The 15,878-nt window shown below is 38.8% G+C and overlaps 1 protein-coding gene across 1 annotated transcript; it reads left to right on the forward strand.

Moving 5' to 3' along the window:
* The first annotated feature begins 185 nt into the window (after window positions 1-185).
* NOL8 (nucleolar protein 8) lies at window positions 186-13,770 on the forward strand. The gene is made up of 17 exons (XM_008498942.2): window positions 186-332; window positions 426-605; window positions 761-823; window positions 1,680-1,758; window positions 2,058-2,205; window positions 3,102-3,170; window positions 3,634-5,553; window positions 5,845-5,958; window positions 6,934-7,053; window positions 7,400-7,484; window positions 8,375-8,519; window positions 8,882-8,965; window positions 9,615-9,892; window positions 11,734-11,860; window positions 12,252-12,322; window positions 13,319-13,401; window positions 13,702-13,770. The coding sequence occupies exons 2-17, from the start codon at window positions 467-469 to the stop codon at window positions 13,753-13,755; spliced, it is 3,579 nt and encodes a 1,192-aa protein (XP_008497164.1). The 5' UTR covers window positions 186-332; window positions 426-466; the 3' UTR covers window positions 13,756-13,770.
* Window positions 13,771-15,878: the final 2,108 nt, after the last annotated feature.

Here is a 15,878-nt window from a genome sequence, read left to right on the forward strand (position 1 = left end):
CTGAGTCAGCGCTTGGAAGGGATACGAGGGGGAAAGTAAACGGCGGTGCGCCAGGAGGAGCGCACATGGAAGGGGTGAGAGCGGCGGGGAATGTCCGGGCAGGGGCGGCCGTGAGGGGGGACCCGGACCGTGAGGGGGGACCCGGACCGTGAGGGGGGACCCGGGTGTGTAGGGGGGTGGGTAGGCGGGTGTTTGGGCTGTGGGCGGCCAGCAGCAGACCCCTGGTTCCTCGGAGCAGTGTGGGTTAATTGGGTCTGGAGTGGAGCAGGGCGCAAAACCCAGTGGGTAGCGAGGAGCGCTCTCCTGGGAAGGTTCAGTGTGGAGGAACTGAGGTGAAGAGATTTGTTCCGTGATTGTGTGTTATGAGTGTCTTAATCCCTGCAGTGCGGGTTACTGAGCTGTTTTATTCCCTTTTTATCGAGGAGCAGGGTGTGTGGTACAGGTGTGACAGCTTTGACGTCTCGGCATGGAGCAGAAACGAGTTGCAAAGCGGCTGTATGTTGGCGGGCTGGGCCATACCGTTTCAAAGGAAGAGCTGCAAGAAAGAATTGGCAAGTTCGGGGAGGTTTTGGACGCAGAGATTATTACCAGAAAAGATGATCAGGGTAACAGTTTTACGTCATTTTTCAACAGTGAATTGGTTTTCGATTTGTAATGTGAAATGGAATTTTTGCCTCAGGGACACCCTATCTTCAGGAAACATTAATTTTTACTGAAAACGCTGAAATGATATAGAAACTAACTGTTTGTCTTTGACCAGGGAACCCCGTGAAGACTTTTGCTTACCTCACCGTCAGCATTTCTGACGCAGATCTTAGGAAGTGTAAGTACATAATAATTTTTTAAGTAATGTATGTGTTTGAGCCAAATTACATTACTGATGTTGAATCTAGTGTTTAAATTCAGACTGTGGTTAAGGTAAACCCTATTTCATCCTGTTGTCATGTTTGTTCTATCTAAACTGAAATTTTATAGTTTACTGCAGTTTTCAGTAAGGAGATGGATGCAGATTAAAAACATTCCATGGTACTGAAATGGATGATTTATGAGTTTGTTCTAAGCCTTTTATGAACAGGTACAGCAGATGTGCTTCAGACACTTTCCATGGGCCCATAAAACCTTAGAAGTGACTTAATGTGAGAGGAAACCCCGTGGAGTTTGTGTAAAGCATGCTTCTGGTAAAGCAGTTTTACAGATAACAATGTAGTTGGACTACAAAGCTACTTGCAGGGTTTCAAAGCCTCCTGTGTAATATGTAGCAGCAAAATGGCACATAAAGCTACCACACCCAAAGAGAAGGATTGGTGACATGGCCCTTTATCTGGGGAATGTTGCCACTGGGACTAGGAAACCTGAAGTACAGAATAGTTAATTCAAGGAGAACCTCTCTGACAGTGAAGTAGAAACTTCAGGGTCTGTGTATCTGAGTTTTCATGTTTGTACTTGAACCAAACCATACAGACTTGGATGATCCTTTTTGAAGTTAGAACTCTAATTTTGAGTTAGACCTTGTGTAAGATTCAGGTATTGCACCTTTGATACACACACCTAAATCAGATGAGTAATGGAGTTTAAGATGATGCTAAAGAAACTTCAAACTGTCACAGACAGAGGCCGGGTTAGGTCTAACTTGTATTTGAATGTAGAAAATACTTTTTTCTTACCTCCTCATTTTACAGGTATGTCAATATTAAATAAGACAAAGTGGAAAGGGGGGACATTGCAAATCGAGTTGGCCAAAGAAAGCTTTTTGCACAGGTAAAAATCAATTTTAAAAACAGATGTTCTTGCTCAGGGAAGCTTTTTTGTGATTATCTGATAACATTATTACTGTGCTTTAATTGCTCTTAGTTTTTCTAGTTTTTATTGACATTGGTGGACTGTTGTTGCATATTAGATGCTGCAGCATGTTTTGCATCATTATTCCCTTAAAGGTAGCAGATACATTAATTCCTTAAGTCACAAATGATTACTGTTTGGTCAGAGAGGGACACTGCCAGCTATAATTTAGCACATAGGCAGCTCTTTTTTTATATGTGATTCACTTTTTGGTACAGACTCGCCGTGGAGAGGGAAGAAGCAAAGCTGCAGAAAGAAAAGCCACAGAGAAATGAAAATGCATTTCTGTTAGAATCCCTGAAAAAGGCTGGAGTTGTAGACTTTCACATGAAAGCAGTACCAGGTACAGAGGTGCCAGACCATAAGGTACGGTGGGGTAGATGTGTAAACAATTTTAAAAAAGCATAATTGGGTGCAAGGTTGTTACATCTAAATTTATGCCAAATCTCTATGCATCATGTAAAAAAACATTTATTAAGTGTCACAGTCCAACTTGTGAAAGGTAGTTTGAAGAAATATCTGATGTGTTGGCATGTAGAATGCTCCTGTTGTTCCTTGAAACAACTGAAAATAATCTTCATCCTAATGTCCTCTTTGTTATGTTAGATTAGTAAAGGCTTTGTTAGCCATTTATGTTGTGAATATCTTCATGTCATCCTTAAAAGCATGTAAGGAGGATTTTTATACAACATACATATTTTGATAGCTGGGTTGTCAGGAGGTGATCTGTGCACATGCAGGATCAAGGTCTACACATTCCTACAGAAGTAAGTTTTAGAATATAATCAATCGAGTGTGCAAATTTAGGCAACAAAAATTGTATTTCCTACAAAGTTTTCAAAAATACTGGCAAAGCACAGAATGTTTCGGCAGGTAATGGAGGGGATTTTACATTTTTTTAGTGGAAAAGAGGAAAAGGGCAAAAGAAGAGTGATCTTTCTTACAGTTCATAAACCACAAACTTTAGATTAAAAACAGTACTTGTAAAGACATTCAGTTCTTTATTGCCACTCTTTGCAAGGTTGTAGGAATTTGGGGTTTTTTGTTTATTTTGAAAGTTCATGGTTTTGGTTCGTTTTTTTGAGAAGGAAGCAGGCTAAGGTGCATAGTACAAATAGGACTCACTTAAGAAAGCAGACAGAATTAGTCACTGATGGTTTTTCATTTGTGTTTCTGTTATCAAAGAACAAATGTCTTCTTTTATGCCCGAGTTACTTCCATTCTCTTTTTTTTTTTAACAGATTATTTTTATTGTCTTTTAGAAATGGGTTGTTGGTAAATTTGGCAGAGTCTTGCCTGTCCTACACCTTAGGAATCAACAGAATAATAAAATATCCTTTTCCTGTTTGTTGTCCAGAGGCACGGTTACTCCCTCCCTCCCCTCCTCCCTCCCCTCCTCCCTCCCCTCCTCCCTCCCCTCCTCCCTCCCCTCCTCCCTCCCCTCCTCCCTCCCCTCCTCCCTCCCCTCCTCCCTCCCCTCCTCCCCCCCTCCTCCCCCCCCCCCCTCCCCCCCTCCTCCCTCCCCCTTTTTTTCTTTCTGGGAAACATTTGCTTAACGGTCTTAATATTGGCTGCCATGTCATAGGTGATTTATTGAATCCCCTAAGTAAATCTTGCAGTAAGTTTGTGAGACTTGAGTAAATTTAATTTCAGACTGCAGTTCATATGCTGAAAGGCTTCTGGTCATAAAATTAAAGAGGACTCTTGTCTTTTCACGCAGCATTTAGCCTGTTCATGAAGACTGGAACTCTGCTGAAAGAATCAGGTGGTTTTCATTCCTTAACTCAGACTAACATTGTGAAATATGACCCATCAAAATATTGCCATAACCTCAGAAAGCTGGAGCCAGACATGACACGTGTAGTTCCTGTATCTGAGCTTACTTGGCACTTGGAAGAGAGAGATGACAGCAGCAGAAGCAAGAAGCGGCAGGGAGAGTTTGCTGTGACTAAGAAGCCACCTAAAAAACTGAGGCCACTGGGCCATGAGGCTCTGAATGGAGCAGTCATTCTGCCCTCTGGGTGCCAGTCACCTTCAGAAAGTACGAGCTCACCAGAGCTGGATCAAAGATCAAAATCCAAACCCAAGAAATCTAAATTGCCTCCATCAAGCAGTCTCACCAGGGAAGTACTAGAGAGAGGTTTATTGCCAGATAAAAGCAATGTTTTTGGGGTTAGAGCTCAGAATAATATGAATGTTTCTGATAGCGACATTGATTCTGAAGAGGAAATCAGAGCAATGGTAAAAAGAGAGAGAGAAACAGAGACAGCTGAAAATGTTGAGTCTGAAAGTGACCACTTGGAAATTGTTGGGGATAATTTTGAATTAAAATACAACAGCCACTGGTCCTTAAGCAATCCAGGTGCCACGAAGAAAGCTATCAAAGGAAGGTATAGAGAGCAAGAGACTGTGGAATGTGATAATGGTTATGATTCAGCAGATACAGATGAAATTATTGCTGAAAGTAAAACTCCAAATCTAAGGAGCAGGAATACTGCAGTTTTAAAAGATTTGAAACAAATAATGGTAGAAAATAAAGAAATACTAACTAACAAAAATTGTGAGTTGATAAATGACTCCTCAGTGGAAACTCACAATTTAAAAGAATCTGTTGAAAGCAAAGGGAAAAATAAAAAATGCAAAAGTGCTGCCTTGCAAAGTACAACACAGGCAGGTGATAGTGAAAGCTCTTCTTCAGAGCCTGAGGAAGGGGAGTCTGAAACCAGTTCTGATTATGAATCCATGATGCAAAACTGTTACCGCTTAGACCTTACATTAGATGACCTAAAAGCACTGACTGCTGAAAACACTGGGACTGCAGCAGAAGATTCAGACAGTACACAGAGTTCTAGCCAGCCAAGTATTCAAGAAGATCCTAAGGGTAATGTAAATAAAACAAAACTTCTTAAATGTTGCCCTAAAGTTAAAAAAAAATGTATCTCTCCTGACGATGTAGTTGCTTCAATTTTAGCAGGGGTGGAGAATGCTGATGTAGAGAGCTCCAAGGGGCAAAATAATTTGTGTTTGAAATATAAGCCTTTCAGAGGAATAGGGTCCCTTTGTGACAAGGAGTTAATTAAAGACAGTGGTTTAAAGAAGAGGTCTGTAGAAAGTGTAGATCCTGAAGCATGTATTTCTTATTGTGGGGAGAAGTCATCTAAAAGACAGTCACAGAGCCATCCACTATATCCACAAGAAGTCAGTAGTAAAAAGAGACAAAACACACCTTGTGAACATCACAAGGAACTGTCAGATGCTGCCTCCTCATCAGCAGGCAGGGGTTGTCCTGTTTCCAGGCCTGCCTTACAAGGAAAGAGCAAAGATGCAAGTTTTTTGCAAGACCACCAGAATTCAGACTGTGGAGATGCTGTTCTTAGCACTGATGAGGGTGAAGACGAGATCAGTGACATGGATAGTAATGCTGCAGTGTCACACAAGTGTGTTGAACAACGGTTGAAGAACCCAAAACTGCATTCAAAAAAGTTGAAGGGGGATGTAAGCAATAAAAGTCCAGAATGTGAAGCTAACAAATGTGAGAATGGCAAAACAAGCCTGGAAAATAAAGAGCTATGTCTTCATTCTGCTGCTTTGAGGCAACCTGATATAGAAAAGAAACAATTGCAGGACAACCAGAGGAGGCTGGCAGCTCTAGAAGAGAGACACAAAGAGAGAGAATTACAGAAGAAACTCATTCAAGGAGCTCTCAAAAATCTGGTAATTACACTCACTACCTCTGTCTGAATAGGATGCAGTAAAAGAAAAAAGGAAACTAATACATGTGGTGTAATATACTTTGAAGTTATATTTTGGAGTTTCTGATAACCTTGCCAGTTTTCTTTTAAGTGTACATAAAATGATGACTTCCTAATTTTTGCAATGTTTCGAGAGTTGCACAAGGAAAAGCAGATTCCTCCTCTAATCTTATGGCAATATCTTTTGGATGCTTAGTGTATGACTGTAGCAAGTATTAAATATGTTTGACTTGACAGTTTCACTCTTACATAGGATAGCCAGCCAGCAGGCAAGCATAAACACATCATATTCAATTCAGATGTGGAAAGTGAAGCTGAAGTAGATGAAATGTTGAAAGATACAAGTTTGAGGAATACGAATGGAAAAGTAAGTATTACTAGAAAAAAGGCTGCTGTTCTTTAAGGTAATTCCATACAGTATGATTATGTCTCTTATTCTGAGGACTTTTTCATAGTGCAGTGACAGAAAAAAGTAGGTAAGATTTGAAATAATATGAATTATTGGTTTGGTTTTGGGGTTTTTGGGTTGTTTTTTTTTGCTAGTATGAAACAGAAGAACTGAACCACGCATCTGATAAAACTGGAGCACTTATGTTTGTTATAAAAGATACTCTGATGAATTTTTAACTTATAGCACTTACACAGAATTGGTTTTGACACTTTGCTGCTTTTAGTCAGAGGAAGAGAAGATTTTTTAGGGTATCTCTGCTAAAGCTTCAAACCACTGTGTTTGAGTTTGTTGGGGTTTTTCTTGATAAACATAAAATTAGGACCATTCTCATTACATAATAAAATTTTTTTTTCTTGCTTTTCTTCATGTCTAGTGCTTCTTTTACATAGATCTCTCTTGCCCTGTATTTAAAATTCTGGCCTTGTATTATCCCTTTTCTGGAAAACAATCTCTAATTCTATGCAAAATTGTCTTGAAGTCATGGAGTGTTTGCCTTTTGTAATCATAGGTATTTATCAACTGATTTAAAATGTGCCCTAGAGATTATAACATAAATGAGGCCCTTTCAGAAAGGGTGTAATAACACATAGGTAATTTTAAACAAGTCTCTCTTGTGATAATCAGGAATTTGGGTTTTTTATACCTATCATGTTGTAAAACCTATTATCTTTAATAATGGTGTTTTGCCTATGCTACAATTAAGTTATAATGGTAAAACACAATTGTACAAGGTGTGCATGCAACAGAAACATCGGGATCAGTAAGTGAGCTGCTTGGTCTAGAAATCCACTGTTTCAGATAAACTGGAAAGCTCACGAACAAAGTTCTTTCTGGTTTATTTTCTCAACTTTACATAAAGAGCTGCTTTTCTTTATCTTATTTTTGTTTAAGGACAAGACAGCTGCCAAAACTTCCAGCAGACTGTTTGAAAGCAGTGAGGATGAGGAAGATGATACAGACAATGAGAGATTCAAAATTAAGCCTCAGTTTGAAGGCAAAGCTGGTGAAAAAGTGAGTGAACCCATTAATGTAATTTAGTCTTCTTCTAGGTCTCCATAACACCACAGCAGAAGAACATAATGGGTAGGATTGCATACTAGCTGAACATGATTTTCAGAGATTTGCAAATAAATTCTCTTAAGAAGAGGAAAAATAGCCATGGAGGAGGACACTCTGTGTTGGGGAGTGGAGAAAAAGGCTCTCTGATGTTGTTATCTTTGAATACAAAGAAGTTTCTGGAAAAGGCAACAAGAGCTAGAAATTATTAGTGTGTTGCCATAATTAGAGTTTTTAAAAGTTAATAATTTTGACTGTTTTCTTTTCTAGTGCTAAGTAGGATCTATTTCTTTTTGTGTAGCTCTTGCAGTTGCAATCACGATTTGGCACAGACGAAAGATTTCGCATGGATGCTCGATTCCTTGAAAGTGACAGTGAAGAAGAAGGTATCCCTGCTCATCTTTCCTGGACAATGATAGTAATAGAGCTATAACATGGAGCCTTAATTTTGGATGCTAGAAGCAACTCAGGGACAAAATTTGCTCCTTTTGTAAATCTTTCAAAAACAACCCAACTCTCTTGTGTCTGTACGTATTGGTAGCTGAGTTTTGTTAGATGTATGTGTTGCAAAAGTACTTGTAATAGCTGAATGAGGCACATACTTGATTGATAAACATGACATTTGAAAATACTTTTTAATACAGGATGATATCAGAATGTCTTTGTCCATGTTTCCCACATAAGTGCTGACTTACCAAAATAACATTTTAGGTCATTACATTATCTTAAACTGTTTTGTAGTCATCTTGCTATTCATGGCTAATTTGGCACCCTTAGGAAGACAGGTTTTTGGGTTTTTAAGTTATTTTTAACAGCAGAAGGCAGCAAAGATGAAAAAGTCAAAAATATTTTAATGTAAAAAAAAAATTTTGCCCCCTGTCAATCCAAAAATTGTTAACCTGGATTTAAAGATTCAAAATTGGTTTTGAAACTTTAATTTTTGTCTAATTCTGCTACTCCTGTTATTGCTTTTATATGATCTTCTGTACAGCATCTGTGAGTGGCAGAGTAGTTGCACAGTTACACAATGTACACAGGGAACAGCTTAAATATCTAATATTCACATGGAGTAGATTCCCATTATTCCATTTCTTATCAAAGATTTTTTTTTTTTTTTGTACAAGGGAGAAAGGCTCTTTAATAGCGTTTGAATGGAGGAAGTGATGTATTGATATATATGAGCTCTTGTAATACTATAATTATGTTATATATCAAACATTACAGGCTTACTCAGGTTATAGCAAGGAAAAAAATAATGTATTTATTTTTCTCTTAGCAGAGACAAATATCCTGAAGACAAATGAGGAGGAAGAGCTTGCTGCAGAGAAAAAGAAAAATCTGGAAATACTGGGAAGCCTCTTGAATATCAACCTGGAACACCATAAGCCAACTAAAACAGCCACAAGTGCCAAGAAATTCAAGTATGAATCATCCATTATCAGAAAAGAGGGAATTTTAGGAAGGCTTAATTTTTGCCAATGTTTCACAAGTAAATTTTCTGCCTAGCTGACTGAGAAAAGTATTTCCTCCTCTGTTGTTTGCAGTCAGTCTTTAATGCAGTTTCCCAACTTGAGTGTCCCAATAGATTATACTACTGGTAATTAGCATTATTTTAGGGAAGAATATCAGATACCTGTTTGATTTTCATTTAGTAGATTTTGTATTATTGGATTGTTTGTTATGAAAATGCATATTTTAATAAGCTGTATTCAATATATATTCTTTTCTCTGTGGAGACCAACTTTTTCTTTTTTATATACTCTTTTCCTTTCTTTTTTAATAGAGATATTAATGCCCTCCGCTATGATCCCACAAGACAGGACCACACAATTTTTGAAAGGAAACCAAGTGCTACAGAAAAAGAGAGGTAATATTATAGCTTGGTAATTATATTTACAGTGGTTCTTCCCATGGAAAGGTGGCTATAGCAGAAGACTGGGTTAGAAACTGTGCAGACTGCTGTTTTTTGTTTATTTCTCATTGTTGTTGATAAAATAAAGACGTAATTGTGACAGTTAGAACACCACATAATGTAATTTTCTAGTACATCTACTCTCTGCATGCCATTTTCTGTCTTCGATTCTCACCTTCAGTTTATCCCTTTGCTTCAAGTCATGGACTTCATGCTATCAAATATTAAGTGAAAAGTCAAAATGTGGATAATTATGAAGTATTGTTTCTGTCTCTAGAGTCAAACCTCAAATGATTCCCCACTGCTTACCCTCAAAGAGTGAATCAGTTGCAGTAGATGATAAGAAATTAATCAGCAGTCAAAACCAAAAGGAAAGTTGTGCTTTCCCATAAACCTCTTTTTGCAATGGTAAACATCCTATTGGTAGAACCTTGAATTGCCAAGAAAGAAGGGAGGCAACAACCACACAAACCTTAAAAGTGAACTAGTCATTAATGTGCTAAGATAAATATAGGAATACATTAATAGCAAGGTGGTCTTTTAGGGAACCTTTTTTTAAAAAACATATGTTATGCATTACTACCCTTTAACAATCTAATTTCAGTAAAGCTAAAAGGAAGAAGAAGAAGGAAGAGAATCAAAAACTGCCTGAAGTGTCTAAAGAAACATACTACAAAATTTCTGTTGATTTAAAAGAGTTGTTTGGATCTTCAAAGAGAAACTCAGAAAAAAATGCAGAAATACCCTCGGGCAAAGATGATGCAGAAGACTCTTCCAAACCCAACCAATCGGGACCAAACACTGGGAGTAATACAGCTGAGGATTTTAGTGATTTCAGGTTTAACTTCTTTGGAGACACGGAGGAGTCAGTTATAAAAGAAGGTAAAAGAAGAACATAGATAATAGTTTGGTTTCTAACAAGCACCTTGTGTCAAACATGGTTGAGTAATACAGAGTAGAGAAACTGAGATACCAGGGGATTTTCAGAGGCAAATATCAGTAGTTATGTAAAATCTTTATGATCTTATACTTGCCAAGATTGTAGTTGAATCAGAGTTAACCTGTGCTTGCATCTCAGGAATTTTGAAAGGGATGTTTTGAGTAGGAGCTTTTTGTTTTTTGAACACTGGTGGAAAAACTTGCCATCCATGAAATTTCTCAAATAAACAGGGAAAAAGATAATACAGAAGTCAAATCAGATTTCACAGATACCAAGATTTTAAATAATAAGTGTCTTAAAGTAGTATTACAAGCAAAACAAAATTAAGAGTTGGCCTCATGATCTAAGAACATCTTTATTATATTCTTCATTTCATTACTGAACCTTTAGAAAAATGAAGCTAAATGACACATGAATATTGGGGTATCCTAAACAAAGATAGTAACAAATGTTATGAAGTCAAGATTGAAATACCTGAAATAGTCATATGGTACGTAGCAGTGTGGGAAATAAAAGAAGCTGTGTGAAGCTAACTGAAATGAAAAATAAATAAAATGATCTGTTAAAAAAAAAAATTAAAAATCCCACCAGCAAACCTCCGTATTTCTGCTGACTTCACAAAGTATCCAGTGTCTTCTGAATGCAGCAATAGGGTTTCAGAATATGTAAGAGAACTCTAGAATGAAGCAGACAATACCAGAGTGGAGATATAGTTCAGAGTTTGCAAAATTCTGAGCACTGAGAACCACACTTAAATGCTGTGTCTTATATTTGTGCTTAGGATTAAGTATTAGTTTATATTGTGTAAGAATCTGACTTGGTGGCAACAGGGTCACTGTGCTAGTTGTGGTATTGACACAAAAAAAACAAGGCTTTCTCCATTGCATGTACCTCAGCTGCTGATTTTTGTGATGATTTCTGATGGGTTTGTTCAGTCTGACTTAATACAGGCAGTTGTGTCTTGTTCATATCATGGAGGGACTACATGAGCATAGTCTTTTTTTTGAGCAAAAACTACAGATCTTTTGTGGACAACTTAAACTTGAAAATGCTCTTTTTGCAAAGTAGAATTTTCTGATCTTTCTCTTGAATAAAATACTACTTGTGTTTCATAGTCTAGCTACAGTTGTGTTTGGAAACTGTTTTATATTGCCAGAGAGAAGCAGTATACCAGCTTTCTTTTAAGTTCTGCTCATCCAGACAAATAATGAGCTTATACACTAAAAGAAAAGGGTACCATAAGTACCTCAGTCCTTCTGGAGAGATAAAGTAGTAAGTGCTCAAGTAAATATTCAAGGTAGCATATGTACACTGACTTGTGGCAACTGTCAGTTTGGCATACTAATAAGCTATGGCATTATGAGTTTCTTTGCAAATGAACTTACTAAGATAGCTTTTATTCTAACTTCTGCAAGCTGAAAACAGGAATAAGCCAAATTAACTCCCAACTTGTTTAATAATGACTGTTCAGTTGGAGTAACTTGACAGAACCCTGAACCCCTACAAGAAGCTTCAGAAGGATTCCTGCACTTTGTCTCCTATGCTGTGCTCATACTGGTGGTGAATTTTGAGGGTGAATTTGTGACATATGAGAAGTCAAACTAAATTGATACTGTTTGCCCACAGGATGACAGAAAACGTGGGAGGGGAGGTTTCCATTCTTCTTAAATGTGTCTTTTTCCAATTCTAAGTAGTTCAGTCTGAAGCAGAAATTTTTAATGGCAGGTAGGGTAGATCAATCTGATCTTTTTTTTTTTAATTATTATTTGTAATATTATTGCAGAGCCCTACGTAATTGAAACAATAAAACCTATAAAAGTCTCATGGCAAGAAGATCCACGTTTCCAGGACAGCAGTTCTGAGGGTGATGATGAACCAGAGGCATCAGAAAGTGAAAGGGACAAAGAAATGCAAGTTATATTTGTATTTACTGTCTACTTGATTGTAGTAGTATGCTATGAGAACATTAATAGCTGCACTCAGGTAATGGGAAACTAACACATCCATTCCACATCTCGGAGCAATGGAAGTCTTAGGGAAGCATTTTTTGCTGCACAGATTGTAATATTAAAAAAATCCCAATAACACACTTGACTTAATTTGAGTACAAATTTAGAGTTCTGTTTCAGTGCATGGGAACCTAGCTGGATAGTAAGCTTAGCCAATATATTAAGTTTTCTTAAACATTTTTTAGTAGTGTTCTTTAGTGCAAACTCTTTTCTCTGAAGCATTACAGCTTTAACTTGTGTTGGAATTTGAGAGTGACTTTTGTGATATTAAAATTCCTTTTTGTTTGCATAGGTTTTTCTCTTCACCACAGACAGACAGTGCTAGATGTTTTTTCTTCTCCAAAGATGATGAACGACTAAGAGGTGAGGTATAACAGAACTTAACCCTTTTTTTCTTTTTTTTTAATGCTTACTGGAATTCAGTAAGAGGAAAATACTACCTAATACTTCGTTTTTTAGTTAAAACACAGGTGAGAGGTTTAAGAGGAAAAAATATTGCAAATTTCCATCACTACTTGTGGTATTGATTGTGGTAGCACATCGCACAAGCAAGTCCTGGTAAAATAAATACTGAACAGATATTTTACTTTCGTATTTTCCTTTTCATGTAATTGCCTAGTCTGTGACTGGTCTCTAGGGCTTGCAAAAAAAATTATTATTACTAGACATTTTTTTATTCTTTTGGGCATATTTATGATCTTTTAACTTTTTCTTTCTGTGTTTATAGTGTTAAACATTAGGAATATTGAATATTCGTATCAGCCACATAATGCTCACATGTTTCTTGATCCTGAATCACAGGGAGTTCTTTCTTGTGAATATATTAAAATTCATAGTTAAACCCAAATAAGTTAACAAAAAAGAAAGAAAAAAAAAAAACAGATCACCAGAACTCTTGATACTTTATACAATAGATTACAGCTTTAAATTATGTTGGTTTCCTGAGATATATTAGGTAACTATCATTCAATACATGTGTAAAAGTTACTGTGTTAATACAGTTATTGTACCGTAATCCTTGAGCTTATCTGATTTACAGCACCTGTTAAAAATGAGCTCTGAGTCCTTAGCAGGCCTAAATTTTCTTGGGAGACATGATAATGGTGCTGAGCTTTTAATGAAACAGATTTTTCACTTCAATTTATATTTCATCATATTAAGGAAGCCTGCTATCACCTTTCATTTTTCTTGATACACAATGCTTTAATACATAATATTTCTGAGAGAACCATGCTGTGGGGGTAATAGAGGAATATGAACAGGCCTGACTGTTGCTGGCATGAGTTTTATGTAAGATTGACAAACAACAACATATTCAGGGGTGTTTAACCTCAATAATTTATTTTTTGTTTTGTGCAGAAGGTCCTAAATTATTTTGTAGGTCAGTAGACCTCAGTGAAGAAAAAGATGGGTGGGAAGACAGACGTAGATTATTGATTGAGGTGAGTATTTTGTCATCTGTTGCTTGCAACTGCCTGGAATTCCACCAGGAGGAGGGAACATGGCTGCTTTAAAAATAATTCAGAACTTTTCAAAGGACTTAAAACTTTCTAATTAACAGGGAACTAAAAATTTCTGATATAAAAGTGTTCGTAACATGTTGTGATGTCCAGTCAGGTGAATCTGAAAATCTGTATTGAGGGGAATCAGTTACTATACTGCATGTAAACAGAAGACTTTGAGACAAACAGGTGAATTAACAAACTTTTCCTAATATTATTGTAAAATTTGAATGTTTCCAGGAGTGCCGGAAGAAGCATAAGGATGCAAGAAGGAAAGTGAAACCAAAACAATAAATCTTTTCTATCTTACTGATCAGTACAGTTCCATGTTTATTGTTTAAGGAGGTTGTAGAAGGATGCTACTTTCAAAACTCTAGTCATTCAAGATTCAGCAGGAATAATACTGGTAATGACTCTTAGACTGACTTATGCTGTCAACTCAAGAGTTTGTACAAAGGTATGATTTTTTTAATTATTATTTTTCTCTTTATGGTTTAAATGTGACTTGCTGATTCCCTGGAGGGCTCTGGCCCAAGCCAGTGAGCGGCCACCACCCTTTGGGTCTGCCCAGAGGAGACTCCTCAGCCTTCCAGGCCAGGAGAGCACTGGCAAAAGACTCTGAGCCAAGTGGAGAGCTTTGGTAAGATCTGGAGAGCTGAGTAACTAACTCGCCACAAGAGCTTTCCTTCCTCACTCCTCCAGTAGGGAAGTCCCATAAATCACCAGCCCAGCCATAGGCCAGGGTGAGAACGGCCCAGGAGAGGGGCTCCCCTGCTCCCTCTGCTCCTGGGTGCCCCTCTCTGGCACCTCCGAAGCTGCCCCACAGCCACTTGCATTTTCCAACCCCACCAAGAAAGGGCTCAGACTGGCTTGGAAAAAGGCCATTTATTGCCATGGGAAAAGGCCATTTCCACTGTAACATCCCAGCTTCCAAAGCTGCTTTATCTTCTGGAGGCAGCACACCAACAAAGAGCTCAGGAGCTCAGGAGAAAGATGTTGGGCCATGTGTGCCATTTAGGTGCAGTGCTGAGGCCCTGTACTGTGCCCCAGCCACCGAGAGCCTGTGAGCAGATGGGATGTGTGAGCCCAGGCCAGGCTCAAAGGTCACTTCTGTGCCCTGTGCCGGGCAGCCCAGAACTGGAGCCAGTCCTGCCACTGCTGCCTTCCCAGTGTAGCACGGAGGGGAAGGATCCCCTCGCCCACCCTGTGGGCAGCACTCCCCGAGCCCTGGGCAGGAGCAGAGGTTGCCCTTGGCCAGGGCTGGAGCACCGCCATGGCTTGGCCTGAGCAGCATCTTTCAGCCAGCAGTGCCACCCTCAATGGCTGCCCTGGGAACATGGCCTTTGACTCGGCATTGATGCAGAAGCAGGTGCCGTGGTTATGTGGGAACCAAGGGCCTGGGCCCCCACCCCAGAACGTCACTCACAGGACATCCCTGCCCGTGTCTGGGGTGCACAGGTGCTGATGTCATGGAGGCCATTGTGACCTGCGGGGCCAAGCCACCTATAAAAGGACACTGGGCTCCCCCCTGACAAACTAATAAAAAGTGCAATTTATTAAGACAACAGTACACAAAGATTGCAACAGCAGTCTTTGGATTGCTGATAAATTTCCTGATGGCAAAATGTGTAAAAATAACTTAGTAATTCAGCTTGGCCCAAATGTTTTTAGAGTGAATGTAGAGATTACACTCAAGAGACTACAGATTCACACTATTCCCAGGGGAGGAGGGGGAGCTGGGGGGAGGAGGAACAGCCTGTCAATAGGTCCCAGAAGTTCAGCGTATCCCTGTAGTGGTATCTTCCCTGGCATCCTTGCTCCTGTTGCCTACTTCTATACTACTTTACCTAAGAGGATAGGGTTGCATCCACAGGTGGCAGGTTGTTGGCCCAGGGTATCAAAAGTGCAGTTATTTGGTACTGTTGCCACAGAGCGGGGCTGCAGTGTCTCCACACTGCTCCACCCTCCATGCAATTTTGCCTGCAATTAGCACACTGCATATCCCTGATGTTGCCAACATCTACAGTTGTCATGGTAGGCTGACCACATTCCACCTGCTCCGATGCTATACGTTTCCTTAAAATCATTTGTCCTATGATTTTGATTTCTAAGTCACCTCCAGGAATTAGTACCATTACTCCAAATAATTGTCCCTGTGACTATAGTCACTCAAGCTTCACAATGTTTGGGTGAAATTGGGAAAGTCACATATATTTCTGTCACAAGGATTATCAATTACATATGCATTTTGTTCAACTATTAAATGAGTTAAACATTTCCAAAATCTAACATATAAAGCACAGGCTATTGAGCATCAAAGAAACTACCATAGCATGTAATAACTTAGAGTCCCATAGCAGCTGGTGACGATCCAAAGTGTCCTACCACTTATGTTCACCATCTCTACTCTTTCCAGG

The sequence above is a fragment of the Calypte anna genome, chromosome 12 (genome assembly GCF_003957555.1).
Source record: "Calypte anna isolate BGI_N300 chromosome 12, bCalAnn1_v1.p, whole genome shotgun sequence".
Lineage (NCBI taxonomy): Eukaryota > Metazoa > Chordata > Aves > Apodiformes > Trochilidae > Calypte > Calypte anna.

Bases quoted from the DNA above. Each gene is read 5' to 3' on its own strand.
- NOL8 (XM_008498942.2), top strand. From the start codon at position 467: ATGGAGCAGAAACGAGTTGCAAAGCGGCTGTATGTTGGCGGGCTGGGC. The intron at 7,054-7,399 runs GTGAGTGAACCC...CTTTTTGTGTAG, and splicing joins AAGGCAAAGCTGGTGAAAAA to CTCTTGCAGTTGCAATCACG. The intron at 8,520-8,881 runs GTATGAATCATC...CTTTTTTAATAG, and splicing joins ACAAGTGCCAAGAAATTCAA to AGATATTAATGCCCTCCGCT.